At 44.6% G+C, this 21,030-nt stretch overlaps 1 protein-coding gene across 4 annotated transcripts in view; it reads right to left on the bottom strand.

Moving 5' to 3' along the window:
• The window catches only part of LOC139750997 (protein O-linked-mannose beta-1,2-N-acetylglucosaminyltransferase 1-like), a 444,536-nt gene that overhangs the window by 9,377 nt on the left and 414,129 nt on the right, over positions 1–21,030 (bottom strand). For all 4 annotated transcript variants that reach the window (XM_071666033.1, XM_071666032.1, XM_071666035.1 and 1 more), the window contains 7 exons: positions 20,189–20,368; positions 15,181–15,397; positions 13,134–13,261; positions 7,129–7,199; positions 5,210–5,345; positions 1,237–1,361; positions 312–513 (listed from right to left, as the gene is read on the bottom strand). In XM_071666033.1, the coding sequence (XP_071522134.1) occupies positions 312–513; positions 1,237–1,361; positions 5,210–5,345; positions 7,129–7,199; positions 13,134–13,261; positions 15,181–15,397; positions 20,189–20,368 (1,059 nt within the window). The remainder of the gene's footprint in view (positions 1–311; positions 514–1,236; positions 1,362–5,209; positions 5,346–7,128; positions 7,200–13,133; positions 13,262–15,180; positions 15,398–20,188; positions 20,369–21,030) is intronic.

Here is a 21,030-nt window from a genome sequence, read left to right as displayed (position 1 = left end):
CGACTTATTCTTAAAGAGCCGATTATACTTTTAGTCAATTTGAAGCAGAAATCTATAATCAGTGATACAAAAGCCTAAAACTGAAGAACATCTAAAATGTGTTTCTGTCCATATCACCTTACACACTCCTTCCTTGTTTAGGTAATTCACAAGTCTGGATTTGAAAACAAGAGAATGGGCTGCAAAACACACCTATATGATCCATGTTCTGCCACACTAAGTTTTAGATATAGCAACTATGATTCAACCTTCTACAACTGAAAATTATATAAATTACCTAAGGTGCAGTTCCTAAAACACTTGTGATTTACCTTTTCTGGTGTAGGCCACTTAGGTTCAAGTTCATCTTTGTAGAGAGAACGTTTAAGTATCCAGCCTAAGCCAGGCATAGTCTCCACACGATAAAGGAGTGCTGGGTCAGTGCTTGTGTGTTCATACCCCTGGTCATTCCATGCACTGACACAATACACTGTGGGATCTTCTTCTAACAGTCTCAGGGTCTGGCTGAAGTAGCTGTAATTACCATTAAGATAATGACATGCACAATAAAAAAACATTGGAGGAAACCATTATCATTAATAACTTTGAAATTAAAGATGAAATGTATTCAAAAGTTATTACAGTTAAGGTACATTAAATAATTTGAAGTCATAAGCTTATGAACCATTGTTAAGTTCAAGTGCAAGATTTATTTCGCTAGCTGTTTTACTGCACTTTCTTTTTTCAGTACTTGATTCCTACTATGAAAACTTTACTAATTCTGAAAAAGTTTTACAAGTTTCAGAGAGTTTGAAAGGTAAGTAACATAATGCAATCATTATTTAGATTTAATCTAAACCATGGTGGATCTAAGAGGGGAAAAGGGGAAGTAAGAAATTTTTTTTGAACTGAAGCATGAGGTAAAGAACTCTTGAGAAATTACATCTGCTTAACATACAGGGATGACCTTGGTTCCTAATTTCTTACCAACTATATCTAGTCATATACCCTGTCCTAATCCTCACTTTTGCTATTATAGGATATCACAAAATCATCCAAATTCAACATTCCCCTTGAAACCAACACTGCCTTCCTTGTTCTTTCATTCATGACCAGAGTCGACCAATGCCTCTGTTCCCACAAAAAACAAAAAACAAATGCATTATAAGGAACATCCTCAGCAACCATGTACCATTTCTATAAGAACTAAGTCTCATTATATTTCAATATATACCCAAGAACCCACATGTGAATTACCTAAAGAAATCTGGAGAAACATCAAGATCCTCCTCCAATATAATAGCATAACGAGCAGTGGGGAAGATGTTGAAAGTAGCTGTCAGTGATGCTTTGTAGTGTTGGGCAATTCGTGCATTCCTCACCTACAAAGAAAAAAATATTTCTATCTTCCAACTGTTACAAGTATTAATGTAATTAAAAATACCATATCTAGAATATGATTATTGAGAATTACCTTAAAACACCTTAAAATTGTACATCTCCTTTTCCATAGCCAGAGGTTGAACCATTATGTGACATTTTTTTTTTTTTTTCATTCATTTCAAGCTAAAAGTTTGTTTCTAAATTGTTCTTACATTTTTCATATGTATATATATGTGTGTGTGTGTGTGTGTGTGTGTGTGTGTGCGTGTGTGTGTGTGTGTGTGTGTGTGTGTGTATGTATATATATATGTATATTATCCCTGGGGATAGGGGTGAAAGAATACTTCCCACGTATTCCTCGCGTGTCGTAGAAAGCGACTAGAGGGGACGGGAGCGGGGGGCCGGAAATCCTCCCCTCCTTGTATTAACTTTCTAAAATGGGAAACAGAAGAAGGAGTCACGCGGGGAGTGATCATCCTCCTCGAAGGCTCAGAGTGGGGTGCCTAAATGTGTGTGGATGTAACCAAGATGTGAAAAAAGGAGAGATAGGTAGTATGTTTGAGGAAAGGAACCTGGATGTTTTGGCTCTGAGTGAAACGAAGCTCAAGGGTAAAGGGGAAGAGTGGTTTGGAAATGTCTGGGGAGTGAAGTCAGGGGTTAGTGAGAGGACAAGAGCAAGGGAAGGAGTAGCAATACTCCTGAAACAGGAGTTGTGGGAGTATGTGATAGAATGTAAGAAAGTAAATTCTCGATTAATATGGGTAAAATTGAAAGTTGATGGAGAGAGGTGGGTGATTATTGGTGCATATGCACCTGGGCATGAGAAGAAAGATCATGAGAGGCAAGTGTTTTGGGAGCAGCTAAATGAGTGTGTTAGCGGTTTTGATGCACGAGACCGGGTTATAGTGATGGGTGATTTGAATGCAAAGGTGAGTAATGTGGCAGTTGAGGGAATAATTGGTATGCATGGGGTGTTCAGTGTTGTAAATGGAAATGGTGAAGAGCTTGTAGATTTATGTGCTGAAAAAGGACTGATGATTGGGAATACCTGGTTTAAAAAGCGAGATATACATAAGTATACTTATGTAAGTAGGAGAAATGGCCAGAGAGCGTTATTGGATTACGTGTTAATTGACAGGCGTGCGAAAGAGAGACTTTTGGATGTTAATGTGCTGAGAGGTGCAACTGGAGGGATGTCTGATCATTATCTTGTGGAGGCTAAGGTGAAGATTAGTATGGGTTTTCAGAAAAGAGGAGTGAATGTTGGGGTGAAGAAGGTGGTGAGAGTAAGTGAGCTTGGGAAGGAGACCTGTGTGGGGAAGTACCAGGAGAGACTGTGTACAGAATGGAAAAAGGTGAGAACAATGGAAGTAAGGGGAGTCGGGGAGGAATGGGATGTATTTAGGGAATCAGTGATGGATTGCGCAAAAGATGCTTGTGGCATGAGAAGAGTGGGAGGTGGGCTGTTTAGAAAGGGTAGTGAGTGGTGGGATGAAGAAGTAAGAGTATTAGTGAAAGAGAAGAGAGAGGCATTTGGACGATTTTTGCAGGGAAAAAATGCAATTGAGTGGGAGAAGTATAAAAGAAAGAGACAGGAGGTCAAGAGAAAGGTGCAAGAGGTGAAAAAAAGGGCAAATGAGAGTTGGGGTGAGAGACTATCAGTAAATTTTAGGGAGAATAAAAAGATGTTCTGGAAGGAGGTAAATAGGGTGCGTAAGACAAGGGAGCAAATGGGAACTTCAGTGAAGGGCGTAAATGGGGAGGTGATAACAAGTAGCGGTGATGTGAGAAGGAGATGGAATGAGTATTTTGAAGGTTTGTTGAATGTGTCTGATGACAGAGTGGCAGATATAGGGTGTTTTGGTCGAGGTGGTGTGCAAAGTGAGAGGGTTAGGGAAAATGATTTGATAAACAGAGAAGAGGTAGTAAAAGCTTTGCGGAAGATGAAAGCCGGCAAGGCAGCAGGTTTGGATGGTATTGCAGTGGAATTTATTAAGAAAGGGGGTGACTGTATTGTTGACTGGTTGGTAAGGTTATTTAATGTATGTATGACTCATGGTGAGGTGCCTGAGGATTGGCGGAATGCGTGCATAGTGCCATTGTACAAAGGCAAAGGGGATAAGAGTGAGTGCTCAAATTACAGAGGTATAAGTTTGTTGAGTATTCCTGGTAAATTATATGGGAGGGTATTGATTGAGAGGGTGAAGGCATGTACAGAGCATCAGATTGGGGAAGAGCAGTGCGGTTTCAGAAGTGGTAGAGGATGTGTGGATCAGGTGTTTGCTTTGAAGAATGTATGTGAGAAATACTTAGAAAAGCAAATGGATTTGTATGTAGCATTTATGGATCTGGAGAAGGCATATGATAGAGTTGATAGAGATGCTCTGTGGAAGGTATTAAGAATATATGGTGTGGGAGGCAAGTTGTTAGAAGCAGTGAAAAGTTTTTATCGAGGATGTAAGGCATGTGTACGTGTAGGAAGAGAGGAAAGTGATTGGTTCTCAGTGAATGTAGGTTTGCGGCAGGGGTGTGTGATGTCTCCATGGTTGTTTAATTTGTTTATGGATGGGGTTGTAAAGGAGGTAAATGCAAGAGTCCTGGAAAGAGGGGCAAGTATGAAGTCTGTTGGGGATGAGAGAGCTTGGGAAGTGAGTCAATTGTTGTTCGCTGATGATACAGCGCTGGTGGCTGATTCATGTGAGAAACTGCAGAAGCTGGTGACTGAGTTTGGTAAAGTGTGTGGAAGAAGAAAGTTGAGAGTAAATGTGAATAAGAGCAAGGTTATTAGGTACAGTAGGGGTGAGGGTCAAGTCAATTGGGAGGTGAGTTTGAATGGAGAAAAACTGGAGGAAGTGAAGTGTTTTAGATATCTGGGAGTGGATCTGTCAGCGGATGGAACCATGGAAGCGGAAGTGGATCATAGGGTGGGGGAGGGGGCGAAAATTTTGGGAGCCTTGAAAAATGTGTGGAAGTCGAGAACATTATCTCGGAAAGCAAAAATGGGTATGTTTGAGGGAATAGTGGTTCCAACAATGCTGTATGGTTGCGAGGCGTGGGCTATGGATAGAGATGTGCGCAGGAGGATGGATGTGCTGGAAATGAGATGTTTGAGGACAATGTGTGGTGTGAGGTGGTTTGATCGAGTAAGTAACGTAAGGGTAAGAGAGATGTGTGGAAATAAAAAGAGCGTGGTCGAGAGAGCAGAAGAGGGTGTTTTGAAATGGTTTGGGCACATGGAGAGAATGAGTGAGGAGAGATTGACCAAGAGGATATACGTGTCGGAGGTGGAGGGAACGAGGAGAAGAGGGAGACCAAATTGGAGGTGGAAAGATGGAGTGAAAAAGATTTTGTGTGATCGGGGCCTGAACATGCAGGAGGGTGAAAGGAGGGCAAGAAATAGAGTGAATTGGAGTCATGTGGTATACAGGGGTTGACGTGCTGTCAGTGGATTGAAGCAAGGCATGTGAAGCGTCTGGGGTAAACCATGGAAAGCTGTGTAGGTATGTATATTTGCGTGTCTGGACGTGTGTATGTACATGTGTATGGGGGGGGGGGGTTGGGCCATTTCTTTCGTCTGTTTCCTTGCGCTACCTCGCAAACGCGGGAGACAGCGACAAAGTATAAAAAAAAAAAAAAAAAAAAAAAAACCTTAAAACACAGGAGGGTAAAAGACTATGTACATAGATTTACTGTAACATCAACCAGTCATCTCTCAGTCATCAATCAATGAAAATAAAAACTGAAAAATCTTTATTGAAATGTAGCTTCTATTAACTTTCTTAACTGCTATGTTTGCTGTCAGTGTATACTGCAACAGCAGCACAGGTGAACTTCTTTGATTCCTTACCCCAAGTGGTGTGTGCTGGATCCCTCTTAACCCAAACAACTTTGTTACTGCAAGAGGTTCCTCATAGTATCCATCAATGAAGACTGTGATCATATCAGGGTTGACACCTGGTGCTGCCAGCAGGGAACGTAGGGACCTGAATAGTGAAAGCTAATTTGCAAAGATAATACAAATTCTCCCACTTGTTAGCCAAGTTTGGGCATAAGTTCTATAATGATACTAAAAATTTCTCTGCATTTACAAACCTCTCAAATATATACTCTCACACTCAGTCCTTGCATTTCACTCAGAGTCTCCCTGCATTAAATTTCTATCTCTTTTGAATTTCTATCTATCTACGTTGAGCATTACCATTAACTTTCAATTTCCACTCTTCGCACGCAATTCTAAATTCCCTGAGAGATCTATGGTTCCAATTCAGTTATCTTCTTTTAGACTTCAATTTACATACAGCACCATCATTGCCTTCCATTCTTCTCCAATCTTACTCCTGTATCTATATTTTTTACCAGAACTTCCCTTACATCTCAAACCATTATGACATTAAAACAATCAGACTGATTTTGAACTCTCCTACCTCTTCCCAAACTCAACTCCAAGCCACTCACTCATTCCTTAACTATATCCTGGCATGTCCTACTATGCTAAGGTCCTTCAAAATTTTAGTAGCTTCCCTAAGTCACACAATTCTTTACATTTTCCAATCAACTTTTATTTTTTTCAAAATCTATATACACAATAAGCACTGTTTTCTTTCTCAACAAACATTTTCATTATAATAATAATCAATCCATTCCCCTAATACTGATCTAATCCATAAAATGATACCACTCCATTAACTCATCTTGTTTACTACTAACTTTATCAGTAATCCTTTTTACTCTACTCTCTACCTTTCTTTGTTCTTAAAAATCTAATTCCTTAAGAGCTTACATTTATCTTCAACACCTATACTTTTTCATTTATGCACTCTACTCCTTAGCTTAAATCCATGCCCTTACAGACATTTCACATAAACACTTATGCATGAATCACTCCTATTACATGGTCTTCTTCAGGGGCTTCACCATATTTTGCATCTCTCATAATCAATTGTCCTCTTCTCTCACAACTATTCAAGTTGATATAGCTTGCCCTGCTTTGCTAAAATGCAATAATTTTCCAGAATATACCTAATATCTCTTATTCTCATCTTTGGGTTAGTAAACCATCCTCATCCCTCGTCTTATCCCTTTCCCTGCAATCCCTTCTCATTATGTTAATGCTTCTACAGTATTTACTTTTATTCACATTCATATCAGTGTTAACTTTCTCCTAACACATCACTCATGCCCTACCATCCCTTACAAACATCACTCCCCTTTTTCACTTTTTTATGCCTCTGTACTTTGTCATTTGTCACTCAACTTTCCTAGTTGCAGATATGTTTGTCACAACTTTTTTTTCCTCTCTCTCTGATTGATTTGATCACTTCCACAGCATCATTCCTCTCATTCTTTAAACCCCACTTCCCTATAAACAATATCCAGAAAGTCAGATTAATATATCATCCATACAGTCACATTTTACTTTGCAATATAATGTAGCATTGTCCTCATTGCTTTCTGGTACAATTTTCTTACCTCCTTCCCCTCTGACCTTAGTTATTTTTCCTATCACTCACTTCCATATTTCTGTAAAGGCCTTTGTGAATTACAAGGATTTACATTCTAATGGTAATCTGAGCCCCCTAACCCCTGAAAAAAAAAATGTACCCATTCAACATACTGTGCAGCACTAAATAATCTTAAAAGTCCAACGTGCCTAACATTGACATTGTATACAATTTGGTGTCCTTACAGAAACAAAAACCATAGTCCTTATTACCAGATTTAGTCCCAAATGTTAAACCTTTTTGTAACTGACAGATGATTACTGACCTGTACAGATAATGTGGACGGTTGCTAGCTATAATGGCGACAGGTACATCATGCACTTGGTTGTTCAGAAGCTGTAAGGAAGGATATATTTCAGACTATGACAGCACTCTAAGCATTAAAAATTAATTAATACCAAAGGCTGACAAAATGGACACATAGATCATACTAAAAGAGGGAAAGATCACAATAAAAGAATTTGCACATCTAAGAGGAAAAAATAACTTCAGATAGTTTACTGTAACAGCTGTGAACAGCAAGGATATCATGGAAATTAAAAATTTCCAGAGTGCATTCACGTATATATGTATATCTAAATAGCACTGCAAGTAAAATGACATGATCATGGGAATTTCTTATAACTATTGCAATCCATTCAGATAGTATGATGCAATGAACTACAGCATAGGCCAATCAGAATTATCACTGGCATAAACAGTTATGAAGATAACAATAATAAAACAACAGATGTACACTACAGAATACTAAAGTACCATCTCAGACACACTCATGGCCTGGAAAATCTTGTATAACCATGTCCTTTTCAAACCTGACTCTGGATAACACACTGTAATGTCTTCAGGACTGATATTAATGCACAGATGTATCATGTCTCAAGTTAAAGAAAGCTTGAAAGCTTTAAATATCGAAAAGTGACATTAAGCATGTGTATATATATTTTTTTTTTACAGGAACCACCCTGGGTCCCCTTGAATAGCACATTTTCATTGGTAACATGTAGATTTGGGAGGGTCAATAACCTCTTGACCCCATTGATTTCGAATCCTGAAGTACATTAAACATCTACAAGAATGGAAAAAAGGGAAAAATAGATTTAAAACTGATAGGTGAAAGCCACAGCAGTGTATTTCCCAGATGACCACCACCCACTCAGCTTCCCTAGCTGATCACCACCCACTTCCATTACTGACAACCACCCACACAGCTGCTTCTCTGGCTGACCACTCAGATACTTCCCTGGCTCACCAACCATTGGCCACTAAAACATTTCAAAAGATGCTTCCCTGATTTACCAACCATAGGCCTGTAAAACATTTCAAAATCCACTCAAACTGTAGATTTGTGACAATAATTCAATATAGCAATGTAAAAGATCTTGGATCATTAATAACACATGACCTTGCTTTCGGTGTATAAAAAGAAAGGCAACTGGCTGGTTGGAAAATAAAGACCTTCAGTACAAGGGAGGTAAGGCTAACAATGATGATCTTCAAGGCAATAATATTTTCCTCAGGAGAATACTGACGTGTGCCAATATCACCTTCAGGGTGTGAAACTGCACAGCTAACAAGTTAATGAAGGTCTTTTACAGCCCAAATTAGTACTATCATGGATCTGAACAATTGGGAATGATTAAGAACACAGAAGATGTACTCTGTGGAACACAGATGGGAGAGCTACATCAAGGACAATGCTGAAAGTCCAATAGTCCAATGTTCACACTCAAAATTAGCTTCCAACTGGCATGTCAGGCATGGAAGATTAGCTACAATATGACTGCTGAAATCACAATAAGCTCAGTAAGAGCAAAAACTGTATGCATTCAGGGCCCAAAACATTCTACAACATTGCCCTCATCCATCAGAAACAATATGGATGGACAGTGAAGAAATTCAATAAGAGGCCCTTGCATTGCCTGCCATCCCACCACACATTAAATGCAGGGAAAAACATAATGAGCTCATTAATTTGTTATAAATTTGACTTCCTATTATTCAGCGCTCCAGAGTTACGGCATTTGCAAGAAAAATAATATTTTTCCTAATTAATATGCAACTTTAAGCAGCTAAATGCCCCCAAATCTAATCAGTTGGTCATCTCCACAGGGGTAATCTTTGGTGAAAGCTTGAAAGTTTCTGTCATGTATTGCTCTTGAGCTATTGTGCTAACAATTATGTTCTCACTGACAATGACCAGCAGATATAGGCACCATTAAGAACAATGTCCTGTATATGCTTGGTGCAATGGTAGAGAAATAAAAAGGCCATGATAAGCATCTACAAAATGTTCTCTACCAGCTATTGTGTGGTGACTATGTATGTCTATGGGCTGCAGCCTCTAACAGCTTGACTGTGCAGAGGAGCAATATGGCAGCTTGGTCTCAGGCCCACCTGTGGGGCCTGAATTCAACATAAGTTATCTATATGAATTAACATGTATACAGTTTGTGTCCCCAACTCCTTCATTATATCTCGCTAAAACCCATCCATCTAAATATTGTCGCTCATTGTCACTTGACCATTCATACCCATTCATCCATACTCATTCATTTCATAGATCATACTCAATACAATCAATTCATTCATGAAATGAAACACTGCATCCACACCAAACATGCCTAATACATCCAGATCTGTATTGTAATTGCTACTAAATGAAAAATTATGCAATGTGTTATCTTTATCTTCTGTATACATGATAAGGGCAGCGTACATACATCTCTCTTTTGCTTAGAGATTAATTCTCTAAAACTGGGGTTCTTATTCCCACAAACTGCCAAAGGACAAGGCCATTCAATTCCCTGAGGATAATTAGTAATAGAAAAAAGCCTTCTTAAAAGCAATAGAATATCCAAATGTCTGCTTACAAAAACTGGTGTCAAGTGGATTAAGTAATTATGAAGTAAAAGTGAAATGCCACAAATTCCCGGCATCCCTTCATAACAATCATCAAATACACTAAATCTTAAGAAATTTGGAAATATCTTCAAGTCATGTTGCGATCAAACCATTTTTTTTCTATACCTATGAATTGTTTTGAAACTTCATCTACAAGGGTTATAAAATATTGCAGAATCAATCAACCCAAAGGTCGCTTATCAAAGGAATATGGTGCCACATTTAAAGACCCATTTGCATTTTGCTCCTGTCTGGCATACCCCTTCCTATCCACACCCACTCATCTCCATACTCACTGCCAACCACATATCCATTACTATTCACACCTGTACTCATCCACACCCCCTCCTGCCATCCCCAAACCTCTATCGCACACATTAGCGGGACACAAATGGTTGAAGATAGCAGAAAGGGGGAGATAACAGTGGAGAGAGAGAGAGAGAGAGAGAGAGGGAGAGAGAGAGAGAGAGAGAGAGAGAGAGAGAGAGAGAGAGAGAGAGAGAGAGAGAGAGAGAGAGATGCATAAATAACCACAGCGACAAGAGAAAAAAAAAAAAAAGGAGTACGGAAAACAATGGTTCAAAGATGATGGACAGACGATGATGAATAGATAAAACATAATTAGTAAGGCAAGCATTAATCAACCTCCCTGACCCAGCTCCCGGGATAACCCTTCCTGCTATCATCACTGATAATTTTATGAATTTAGTGCCAGTGTCGCCCCCACACTGGAAGTTGGAGCGGCCGGTTCATTAGCCTTATCTTACCCCGCCGAGGAAGGTGGGGAGGGGTGCAGGGAGGAGGTGGAGGAGGAGGAAGGGGGTGAGGGGTGACAAAGAGATGGGAGATGGAGTAACACGACTGCCTGGAGGGAGGGAGGGCCAAATGGGTAAAGAGAAGTGGGAATAAGGGAGAGAGAGAGAGAGAGAGAGAGAGAGAGAGAGAGAGAGAGAGAGAGAGAGAGAGAGAGAGAGAGAGAGACGAACAGGAGTTAGTGAGTGGGAGGACTAGGATGAAGTGTGGGGTTGGGGAACTATGTTAGACCTAAACGAACTGGGGGAGGAAATGTGGGAATGAAGGAGAAATAGGACGAAGAGGGTGAGAATGTGGGATGGAAGGGCGGGAAAGTGGAATAGGAGAACTAAAGAGGCTGGAAATGTTAGGGGGGAGGGAGTATGAGGGGGTAGGAGAGTGGGAGGACGAACTAGAGTAGAAATAACGGGAAAAGGGAAGACGAACTGAGGTGGGGAGAAGGAAGGAAAGGACTGCTGGCATGTGAGGAGAGGACCATGAGGGGCTGGGAGGGGGACTGGAACGGGAGGAGAGAACTAAAAGGGACGGAAATGTGGAAGACAAGGATCAAATAGAGGCTGGAGCGAGGGTGAGAGAGAGAGAGAGAGAGAGAGAGAGAGAGAGAGAGAGAGAGAGAGAGAGAGAGAGAGAGAGGTGGAGGAGGCTCAGAGCAAGAGTAGAGGGGGTCCAGTGAAGTCCCCTAGAACCAGACCTTAGTCAAGTATTGGCAGACATACATCTTAAAAGTCCAGGGTACAGCAGCAGACCCAGACCTTCTAGAACACCAGCCACACTACTACCACACTAACTGGAACCATGCACGTCGACATGGTCTTGCCGGACCCCGCCTGCCTGTAGTTACGCCAGGAGTGTAAAAATGCTCCTCCGACGAGGCTGTATCATCGTCAACTGAAGAAGGGGAGGGAGCACAGACAGATTCGCTGGGGAAATGAACTCCATCGGAGTCCATAACTTCCCTGCTCCTGATTGTAGCGCAGCATCGAAGCTGCAAGAAACCCAGGGAATATCAAATATGTAATGCACACATGATATCTTACGTTAGGCTAAGTGGTTGCCACACAGATGGTCCGGGGTTCGATTCTCGAGATATAGAAGTAAAAATTACACACACACACACACACACACACACAAGAACCCAGGAACAAGGAAAGATACTGGACATATGCTAAAATGACCAAAGCTGGTCCTAAGGCCTATTAACAAGAGAAATACTACGAAAAAGCTTCAGAAAAATAAAGGAACCAGATTGTCAAAGATCCGGGAACACTACTTCTCAAAAAAAAAAAAAAAAAACAAGCTGCAGAACCTCTCATTTACATATAAACACACACACACACACTACCAATTTACGAACTAATACGCAACAGGAAGCCATCGTGGTCTTCTCCTCCCTACCCCCAGCACAAAAGCCCATCGCATTCATCCATATTCAAGCCATATACGTTCCCCGTCTTGGGCGTCCTGTCGATACGGGATTTATCTGCGAGGATGCAATCAGGGAAGAACAACACGGCCATCATCACAACTACAACACAGCACGCAAATAACCTTTACGACTTCACAAGCTCCTTCGAGCAGCTTGGGAAAGCCACGATTTAAACGAAGCTTTCGTCATTCAAAACGTCTTCAATGTGTAATGGCATTAACCCGAGGCGCGTAGGTTACTCTTCTTCACAAGCTTACAACAAAGGCAGCTAGGTTATGAGGTGGGAGGACTTATTTTCCTTGTGAGAAGTGTGAGCGGAAGGCAGTGGTGGGGTGGGTTGGGTGGGAGAGGGGATGCGCCTCTCTCTCGTCCCCCCTAAACAATAACCAGGGTCCCAGGAGCGTCATGGCCGGCCAGGAAATTGAAAGGTTCCTGGAGGGGGTCATGGCGGGAACGGCGGTGGTGCTGTTGGTGGCTGCCTGATACTGCCTAGAGAGAGAGAGAGAGAGAGAGAGAGAGAGAGAGAGAGAGAGAGAGAGAGAGAGAGAGAGAGAGAGAGAGAGATTCCTAAGGAGATTTTGCTGACGGCAAAATATGGTCGAACATCGTCCTCCCTCCCCCCTTCCTTTCTCATTCACAACCACTGAATTTTGATGGTTAAAATCTCTCTCGGTTCATATTTCCATAATCTACCTTCATTCTTTCGCTATTTCCTCCACCGAAACCGAAGATACTCACACATTAACGTCGCGAAATAAGACCTCCTCTCCCCCCCTCACCAACTTACTTATAGTGCCGACATTTTTGCCAAATGGCAGGCGGAGGGTGGGAGGCTGTAGCGTAGCCCCTCCTCCCTCACCCGACCCGTTTAGCCGAGCTTATAAAACACTCGCTTCTGCCGCCGCGCTCGACCACATTAATCATCGACTCTGGGTTCATTTGTGACAGCTTCGACCACATTTATATATATGTATATATATATATATATATATATATATATATATATATATATATATATATATATATATATATATATATATATATATATATATATATATATATATCAGGTACATACCACACAGAAGGATAGGGGAGGTAGAGAGGAGAGGAGGGTTAGTGTATATACTCACGGGTTCATTGGTGAAGGCTAGGGGAGCTGGGTCCGTACACGAACAGACGGATCCGTAGCCCTCAATGTGGCCACAGAACTCTCGCCTCCTCCTGTGCTCCTCAGTGTCCGGCCAGGCACACTCGCTCTCTGCAGGAAGAACCAACGCACACTTTTTAAGACTCGTTCCCGACTCCGTGTTCATACACGGGAGTCACACTTGCGTGGTGGTACATGTACTGTATATATATATATATATATATATATATATATATATATATATATATATATATATATATATATATATATATGAATGTTGGTGTCATGTTTGCAATACACTTGATGTTGGTAGTGTTGGCACATAGACACACACACAGACACTTGGCGTTGAAACTGGTGGCACCTCACACTTGGTGTTGGCAATCACACTTGGTGTTGTCACATTTCTGGTGATCACACACGAGGTGCTGCTAGTGTGTTGCTGTTACTCACACTCTTGGCGACATATATATATGAATAAGTAGTCGTGTTTAGCATAGGTCACACTACTCACACTAGGTGCACCCTCCTTTAAGGTCACCTTAGGTCACACTGCCCACGTTCATTAAACTGACCTCAACATACTTCTATGGTCACACAAGTTATATTAACCTACTCATACTACCCTGCAGTCACACACTTCACAGTGACTGTATCAACTGGTGTCACACCGGTCCCGTTAACCTAAGATCACACAAACTCTACTAACCTACTCACACTAATCACTTACAAGGGTTATACTAATCACACTGGACACATTACTCACTTTATCAACCTCTCACACTCATCACACTATCAGTGTTAACGACTCACACTAGTCTGAGTTATGAGGTCGAGAGACAGTCATAACCCCACTGACTTGACCTAAGCTCAAGATTCATGTCAAAGGTTGGAGCCATCGTACCCAAGGGTCGTACCGTCGTGCTCAAGGGGCCTTATCGTCGTGCTCAAGGGGTCGTACCGTCGTGCTCAAGGGGTCGTACCGTCGTGCTCAAGGGTCGTATCGTCGTCCTTTAAGGGTCGTACTGTCGTGCTCAAGGGGTGGTACTGTCGTGCTCAAGGGGTCGTATCGTCGTCCTTTAAGGGTCGTACTGTCGTGCTCAAGGGGTCGTACTGTCGTGCTCAAGGGGTCGTACCGTCGTGCTCAAGGGGTCGTACCGTCGTGCTCAAAAAGGTTGAGAAAGAAATGGTTTCTCTTCCATACCATCCCAGCCTCAAACGCTTTGGTTACCCCCCCACCTGCAAACATTGAACCCAACGGCACGAGGGACAGTAGAGTCCACCAGGGTCTCTTGATGGGGGGCGGCGGGCGCGCGGGGAAACTCAGCAGGGCCATCATAGACCACTCCCTCCCCCAGAACAGCCCGAGAGCCACACATTCGAATATGTGAACAAATGGTCCTTTACACGATGAGGAATGGGAGCAGCGCGCACCAGAGGGCGAAAGACCGGAGGAGGAGGCTGTTTCTCATTCATGATCGGTGATAACCCTGTTATCTTCCTCAGTTTCAGGGGGGATCACTGCGCCATCATTTTTGCCCCCCCTCCCCCAACCACCACACCTCGCTCCTGGGCATACATATCGCCGCCATAAACAGCACCGTTTGTCAGTGTCAGGGGGGAGAGTTCTGGGCGTCACATAGGCCAAGCACACACACCCTCACCCACCCACCACCCTCGATCCGACCTACCTACCACAACGCCATCTACATGTCTTAAATCTCAAACGTCAGGAGTCGTCAACACGAAAATAAAACCCCTACAGTGACCTCTGGACGACATTTACATTTACACTTATTTACAATTTCCAGTGTTTACGAAGAGGTGCTTTTCTCTACCGCTCAAAAAAACACTGCATTAATCATGTTCTTCTGGTTTATGAAAGGTACTGTAGTCTGCTCCCGCGCCGCTGTCTTGCACACGGTCAAACCAGGATGGGTCGTCAAAGCCTTAGTTACTGGGACTTGTTGGTGCGCCCCTAGGTCAAGGTCAGGTCATAACTGCAGCTGGTGCTGCTTCAAACAACTCACCTTCGAGAGGCACGAGCGGGACTTCGGCTCGGAGCATGACGGGGGCGCCCCAGGTGTTGAAGTCCGGGCTGTGGGAGAGCTGCTCGGCGTAGACTCGGCCGCCCTTGACGGCCACCAGCGCCCACATGTCCCGCCAGCCCAACTCGTGGGCGTGGGTGCTGCCCAGGCGTCGCAGGGCCTCGTGTCCACCGGCCTTCATTTGGAAAGTGCCCTCATCCTGCAAAGACAAATGAGCATCGAATGATCATGGCGGTCGAGTGGAGGAGGAGCAATGTGTTCGAGTTGAGGGACTCACTCCTCACTTCGCTTGCTCCTGCGACAGGCCTCCTACAGTAAGAGTAAACTTAAGGCGCAAAGGAAAAAAAGGGGGCTTCATCGAGGCCAGGCATTAAACACAGCGTGACAAGGGCACTAAAGTAATAAAAAAAAAAAAGGTTCGGAAAGTATAGAGGGGGAAATATATAAAGTTTTGGAAGAGGTTGGACAACTCTCTCAAGTTTAAAAAAAAAAAAAACACGGTCGGGTCCTAGTTGTTAAAGAAGCCATAACAAGACAGCTGTAAAGCTTAGCTGTGGAGGGGGAAAAGTGACACCTCACGACAACCCAGTCAAACTTCCAAGCTCATTTTGAGCTATCAAAAACATAATATAACCAAGTATGTGGGGAATTAGGTTATTATATGTTGAAGACTAGCACAGAAGAACTGAACTGTTGATTATCTCTAGCGAACGATCTGGACAGTCAGCCACCAACCAACTCCCAGCGATCGTTCACATTACGACGTATTCTAACCAACGCACAATTACCACACAAGTGTCAGACATCAGGCAACTGTTGACAACAAACGGCCGGGCGATGACTGAGCTCCACACACACACGCTGATGAGGTTACTGGCTTTACAAGTCTACAAGTCCTAGTGGTATACTCTCTCTCTCTCTCTCTCTCTCTCTCTCTCTCTCTCTCTCTCTCTCTCTCTCTCTCTCTCTCCACTGCACCATTTCTGCATGTGTGCGTGTATAAAAGCGTAAATATGTACGTATATGTTCAACGGCCCAACTTATGTACACAAGGCATCCAGTGAGTCTACGAGTTTCCTCCCTCGGCCCAAACCCATCTGAACTCGATATATATATATATATATATATATATATATATATATATATATATATATATATATATATATATATATATATATATCGGCGATGACCCAACCCGTGCTGTGGACGTCCACGCACTCGAGAAAACATAGCGCCCTCTGCCCACCTGTAGCCAGACTCACACTCGTCCATATTTGTTTACAAACACTCGAGTGTGTGCGAGTGTGTGTTGGGCAGGCGCTGGCGTGGCGTGCGGCTGCGGCTGCGGCCAGAGCCGCCATGTAGGAGTCCTGATGCGACCAGAGTGTACCTCCCGTCAAGATGTGGGAGCGGCATGAGGCTCAGTGCGACACACGACACCTCACACTCCTCGCCGGGAGGAGCGCAGTCCATGCCCCCTTCTGGCACTTGGCTCAGGTCTGTAATGATCCGCCTTCCTGACGGTGCTGGCTGGAGAAACGGTGACCTCTTGACCCTCTGTGGTGGTCACTACTGCTTCTAGGTCATGAGGAGGAGGCGGCGGAGGAGGAGTTGAAGGAGGCCGTCCATCCCTCCTCCTGATATCTACCACTGCCGGATTTTGACCAAGACCTTCGCCTCTGTAAGAGCCCCACTCATCACAGTCTCAAGGACCAAGAGAGGTCGTCATTTCCACTCACCGTCGACTCTATCCTTCCCTCCCCCTTCCCCCACCAACCTGCTACGAGTCCACACTCTCGCATCATCCGTTCCGTTCCTATCCAATGGGAACCTTGCCCTATCCCGCGTCCCGGCCACTCCCGCACGCGAGGTGCAGGTCGCTCGGAGGAGAGAGAGAGAGAGAGAGAGAGAGAGAGAGAGAGAGAGAGAGAGAGAGAGAGAGAGAGAGAGAGAGAGAGAGAGAGAGAGAGAGGAGTGTGTGTGCATGCAGGCTGGCAAAACTTGAAGCCGGGCAACACAAGAGGCCACACCGTGTTTCTACCTTAAGCACCCGCGGGCCAGTAATACGACCAGGAGGAATTTCTCGGCTGAGCTCATCATCAGCGCAGGAGGAGGAGGAGGAGGAGGAGGAGGAGGAGGAGGAGGAATGAGGCTGAGCAAGAGCAGCGGCGGCGGCGGCGGAGGAGGAGAAGGAGAAAGAGAAGACGCCGACCCCCGTCTCCACTCCACTCCCTCGAGCAACCTACAGTTAATATTACCATCACACAGGCTCCAGCCATGGCTGGGAAAAGTCCAGTAATGGCTCCACAAGGCCGTGCCGCTCCCTCCTCCACCTCCCCCCGCCCACCACCACCACCACCTCCCCCTCTAACCCTTGAGCCCAGCCAATTCCAGAAGCGTTGCCACTCCTCCCCCAACAGCGGCCAGCGTCGCATACGTAACCTACTTTGCATGTAATTTCAACCAACCATAAACATTTTCACGCTTACGAGGGAGGACACACTGGACTCGCTAGGGGCCAATTTTCGAGGAAGTTTAACTAGTAGTGGGCGGAAGAGGCGGGGGGCTCTCCACGCCCCCCACGCCCCCTTCTCAATGCTTTCGGGACAGCCTTAAAGAACAACAACAACAACGACAACAACATGTTGTACGTAAGAACAACAACATGTTGTACGTACTTGGTACTCAAAGGCGTCAAGGTCTATATGGACTTTACGCTTGTTGTGGTCTTCAGCTCTTGAGGGTCTTGGTGCCATGGGAAATTACCCCCGACTCTGGGTCTTCGGTCCAGGTGAAAAATTCTAAGCGAAGAAAACAATTACGTTCGAAATGCGGAGGAGACAAAGGCGAGGAAGCCAGTCCTGTGTTAGAACACAGCACAACACAGGAAGAGATGGACAACACGCGAACACCTGACCAGGTCACTTCGACGTACAGCCGTCGGGAGGGGCCGGGGAAGACGACACCAGCCGCTCCGCTCAACTTGGGCGACGGCGATCCACTATATAAGGAGCTGGCACGACTCAAAAACTCCCACAGCTATCGAGGAGGAGGGTATGAATGAGGCCAACACAGAGAGAGAAAATCCAAATGACCGGAGAAGAGACGCACCGGACGAACCCATGCCGGTTTTAACAGCTTCTCAAGAAACGTAAACACAGAGACAGACAGACAGACAGACAGACACACACACACACACACACACACACACTGCATTACCCACAGAAAAACAGCTTCACGACAGGATCTCTCGATGGGAAAGAACACAGTAGAACACGAGGGAGAACAGGAAACATTTTTTTTTTGAAGGGGAAGCAATGTTAAGGCAAATAAAATATCCTACAAACTCACTGTATACATCTACTGGGGATATATAAACAAAAAATGGAGGTTAATGAACAGGTGTTTAAGATAAGTAAGGGACTCCAGGGAATGGACCGTTCAAACTGAACGGGAACTGTACGTTTACGAGCAGAACCCCACGGTCTAAACTGTGTTAACATATGAGAACACATTACCCTGAACACTTCCAGAGGTGAGGGCGGGAGCACAGGAGCTGGAAAGCGGGAATATGGATTAAGCAAGTAACCGGGGAGTCCATGATGGTCCCGCATCCTTTACTCGAGGAAATGTGCAGAAAACACTATAAAAAAAAAAGGGTGGGTGGGTGGGTGGCATTCCAGAGGTTATGATGAACGTGCTGGCTGGCACCCGAGAGAGAGAGAGAGAGAGAGAGAGAGAGAGAGAGAGAGAGAGAGAGAGAGAGAGAGAGAGAGAGAGAGAGACTGTGTTGTGCCCATTTTCCAACAAAGGCGATAGAGAAAATGAGACTCGTAGTCCATGCCAGCATCAGTGTTGGCCACCCGTCTCATACACCAGTGGGAGATATGACCTTGTTTACATACATCCAGACGACTTAAAATTGTTAAGAGGAGGAAAGCCATTAGCCCCGACCCTCTCTGGCTGGGATAGACGAATCAGGCATGACTGAAGTGGTCTTTTAAGGGGAGGGGCAACGGATGAAGACAGCGGAAGGAAAGAAAATGGGGGGGGAGGGGAGACCCTCTGTGTTTCTGGACTGCGAGATGGTAGAGAGAGAGAGAGAGAGAGAGACACTCCCCGGGAGGGAGACTGGGGGAGAGGGTGTGTGGAGTGGCCCAGGAGAATGAGAGGGGAGAAGGATGACTGGGGTGAAGGATGAGAGGGGAGAAGGATGAGAGGGGAGAAAGATGAGAGGGGAGAAGAATGACTGGGGAGAAGGATGAGAGGGGAGAAGGATGAGAGGGGAGAAAGATGAGAGGGGAGAAGGATGAGAGGGGAGAAAGATGAGAGGGGAGAAGGATGACAGGGGAGAAAGATGAGAGGGGAGAAGAATGACTGGGGAGAAGAATGAGAGGGGAGAAGGATGAGAGGGGAGAAAGATGAGAGGGGGAGAAGAATAGTCACTTCATTATCTTTTTTAGGTTCAGGTTGGGTGAAAAAGGCGAATGACCCTGACCTGAGGTCATAGTGCATCGACGATGACCTTGGGGAGGGGGGGAAGGGTGAGAAATGGGCTGGCTACCCACAGGCGGAATGACCTGAAGGAAATCGAGTGGGGAAGTTACGATGACCTGACCTGGAATGGGTCGTAAGCCATGCGATTGACCTGGGATGTGGGCAAAGCTTGTAGGATGCCCTGGGGTGAAGGTAAAGCTTGAGGGATGACCTGGGGTGAAGGTAAAGCTTGAAGGATGACCTAGGGTGAAGGTAAAACTTGAAGGACGACCTAAGGTGAAGGAAAAGCTTGAAGGATGACCTGGGGTAAAAGTAAAGCTTGAAGGACGACCTGGGGTGAAAGTAAAACTTGAAGGACGACCTGAGGCGAAGAAGAACAAGAAAGAGAAAAAGCGTGAGGGATGACCTGGGGAGGAGGGAAGCTTGAGGGATGACCTGGGGAGGAGGGAGGGAAGCATGAGGGATGACCTGGGGGAGGAGGGAAGCCACTGACCTTGATGGCGAGGACGAGGATCCTGCCTGGGGAGACCATGTTGAGGAAGAGGGTCATGGCTTCGTCCTCGTGGGGAGAGTAGGTGTCGAAAACTCTCTGCGCCATGACGGCGCCGCTGGCTTGGTGCAGGACCACAACGTGTATTCCACGACCTTTCCGGTCCTCGCTCTCCTCGACGATCTGCGGCAAACAGGTGCATGAGGTCAGGTCAGGTCAGGTCACGTTAAACACACGAAGGGACGCGCCAAACACACGTATGGTCGAGAAAAGGTGAGGGCTCAATTACATGTTAGGATACGCCAAACATACCTAAGGTCAGGTCAAACACACGTGAGGTCAGGTATAACATATGTAAGGACACGCTCAACACACGTGCGGTCGAGCAAGGTCAGGTCAAACACACGTAGGGACACGCTAAACATATCTAAGGTCAGGTCAAACACATGTGAGGTCAAGGAACGTCATGATAAACACTCGTGAGGTCAACAAAGGTAAGGTCAAACAAGTATCGCGATGCCATACACACCTGAGGTCAAACAAGGTCAGACCAAATACACGTCATGTCACAGTGAACACGCCTAAGGTCATGTAAGGTCACAACAGGATCCAACACCTTTGGTGAAACAGCTGGGCTGATATTGGGAATATTCATCCGTACAACATTCTGGATCTGACCTGGTTTAATATTCTCAAAATCTGTCTTAACTCAATATTCCGTATATCTGTAGCTTCGAATATTTCACGTTGTTATCTTTTGATTTGCTTTGGTTAATTAAACAGAATATTTTTCTATTGGTTCCCTGATATGAATACTTGTTTAAACATTCTGATTATATCTTGGT

Source organism: Panulirus ornatus, chromosome 10 (assembly GCF_036320965.1).
Source record: "Panulirus ornatus isolate Po-2019 chromosome 10, ASM3632096v1, whole genome shotgun sequence".
Lineage (NCBI taxonomy): Eukaryota > Metazoa > Arthropoda > Malacostraca > Decapoda > Palinuridae > Panulirus > Panulirus ornatus.
Note: the sequence above shows the minus strand (reverse complement) of the source record. Positions and strands in the feature narration are given on the sequence as shown.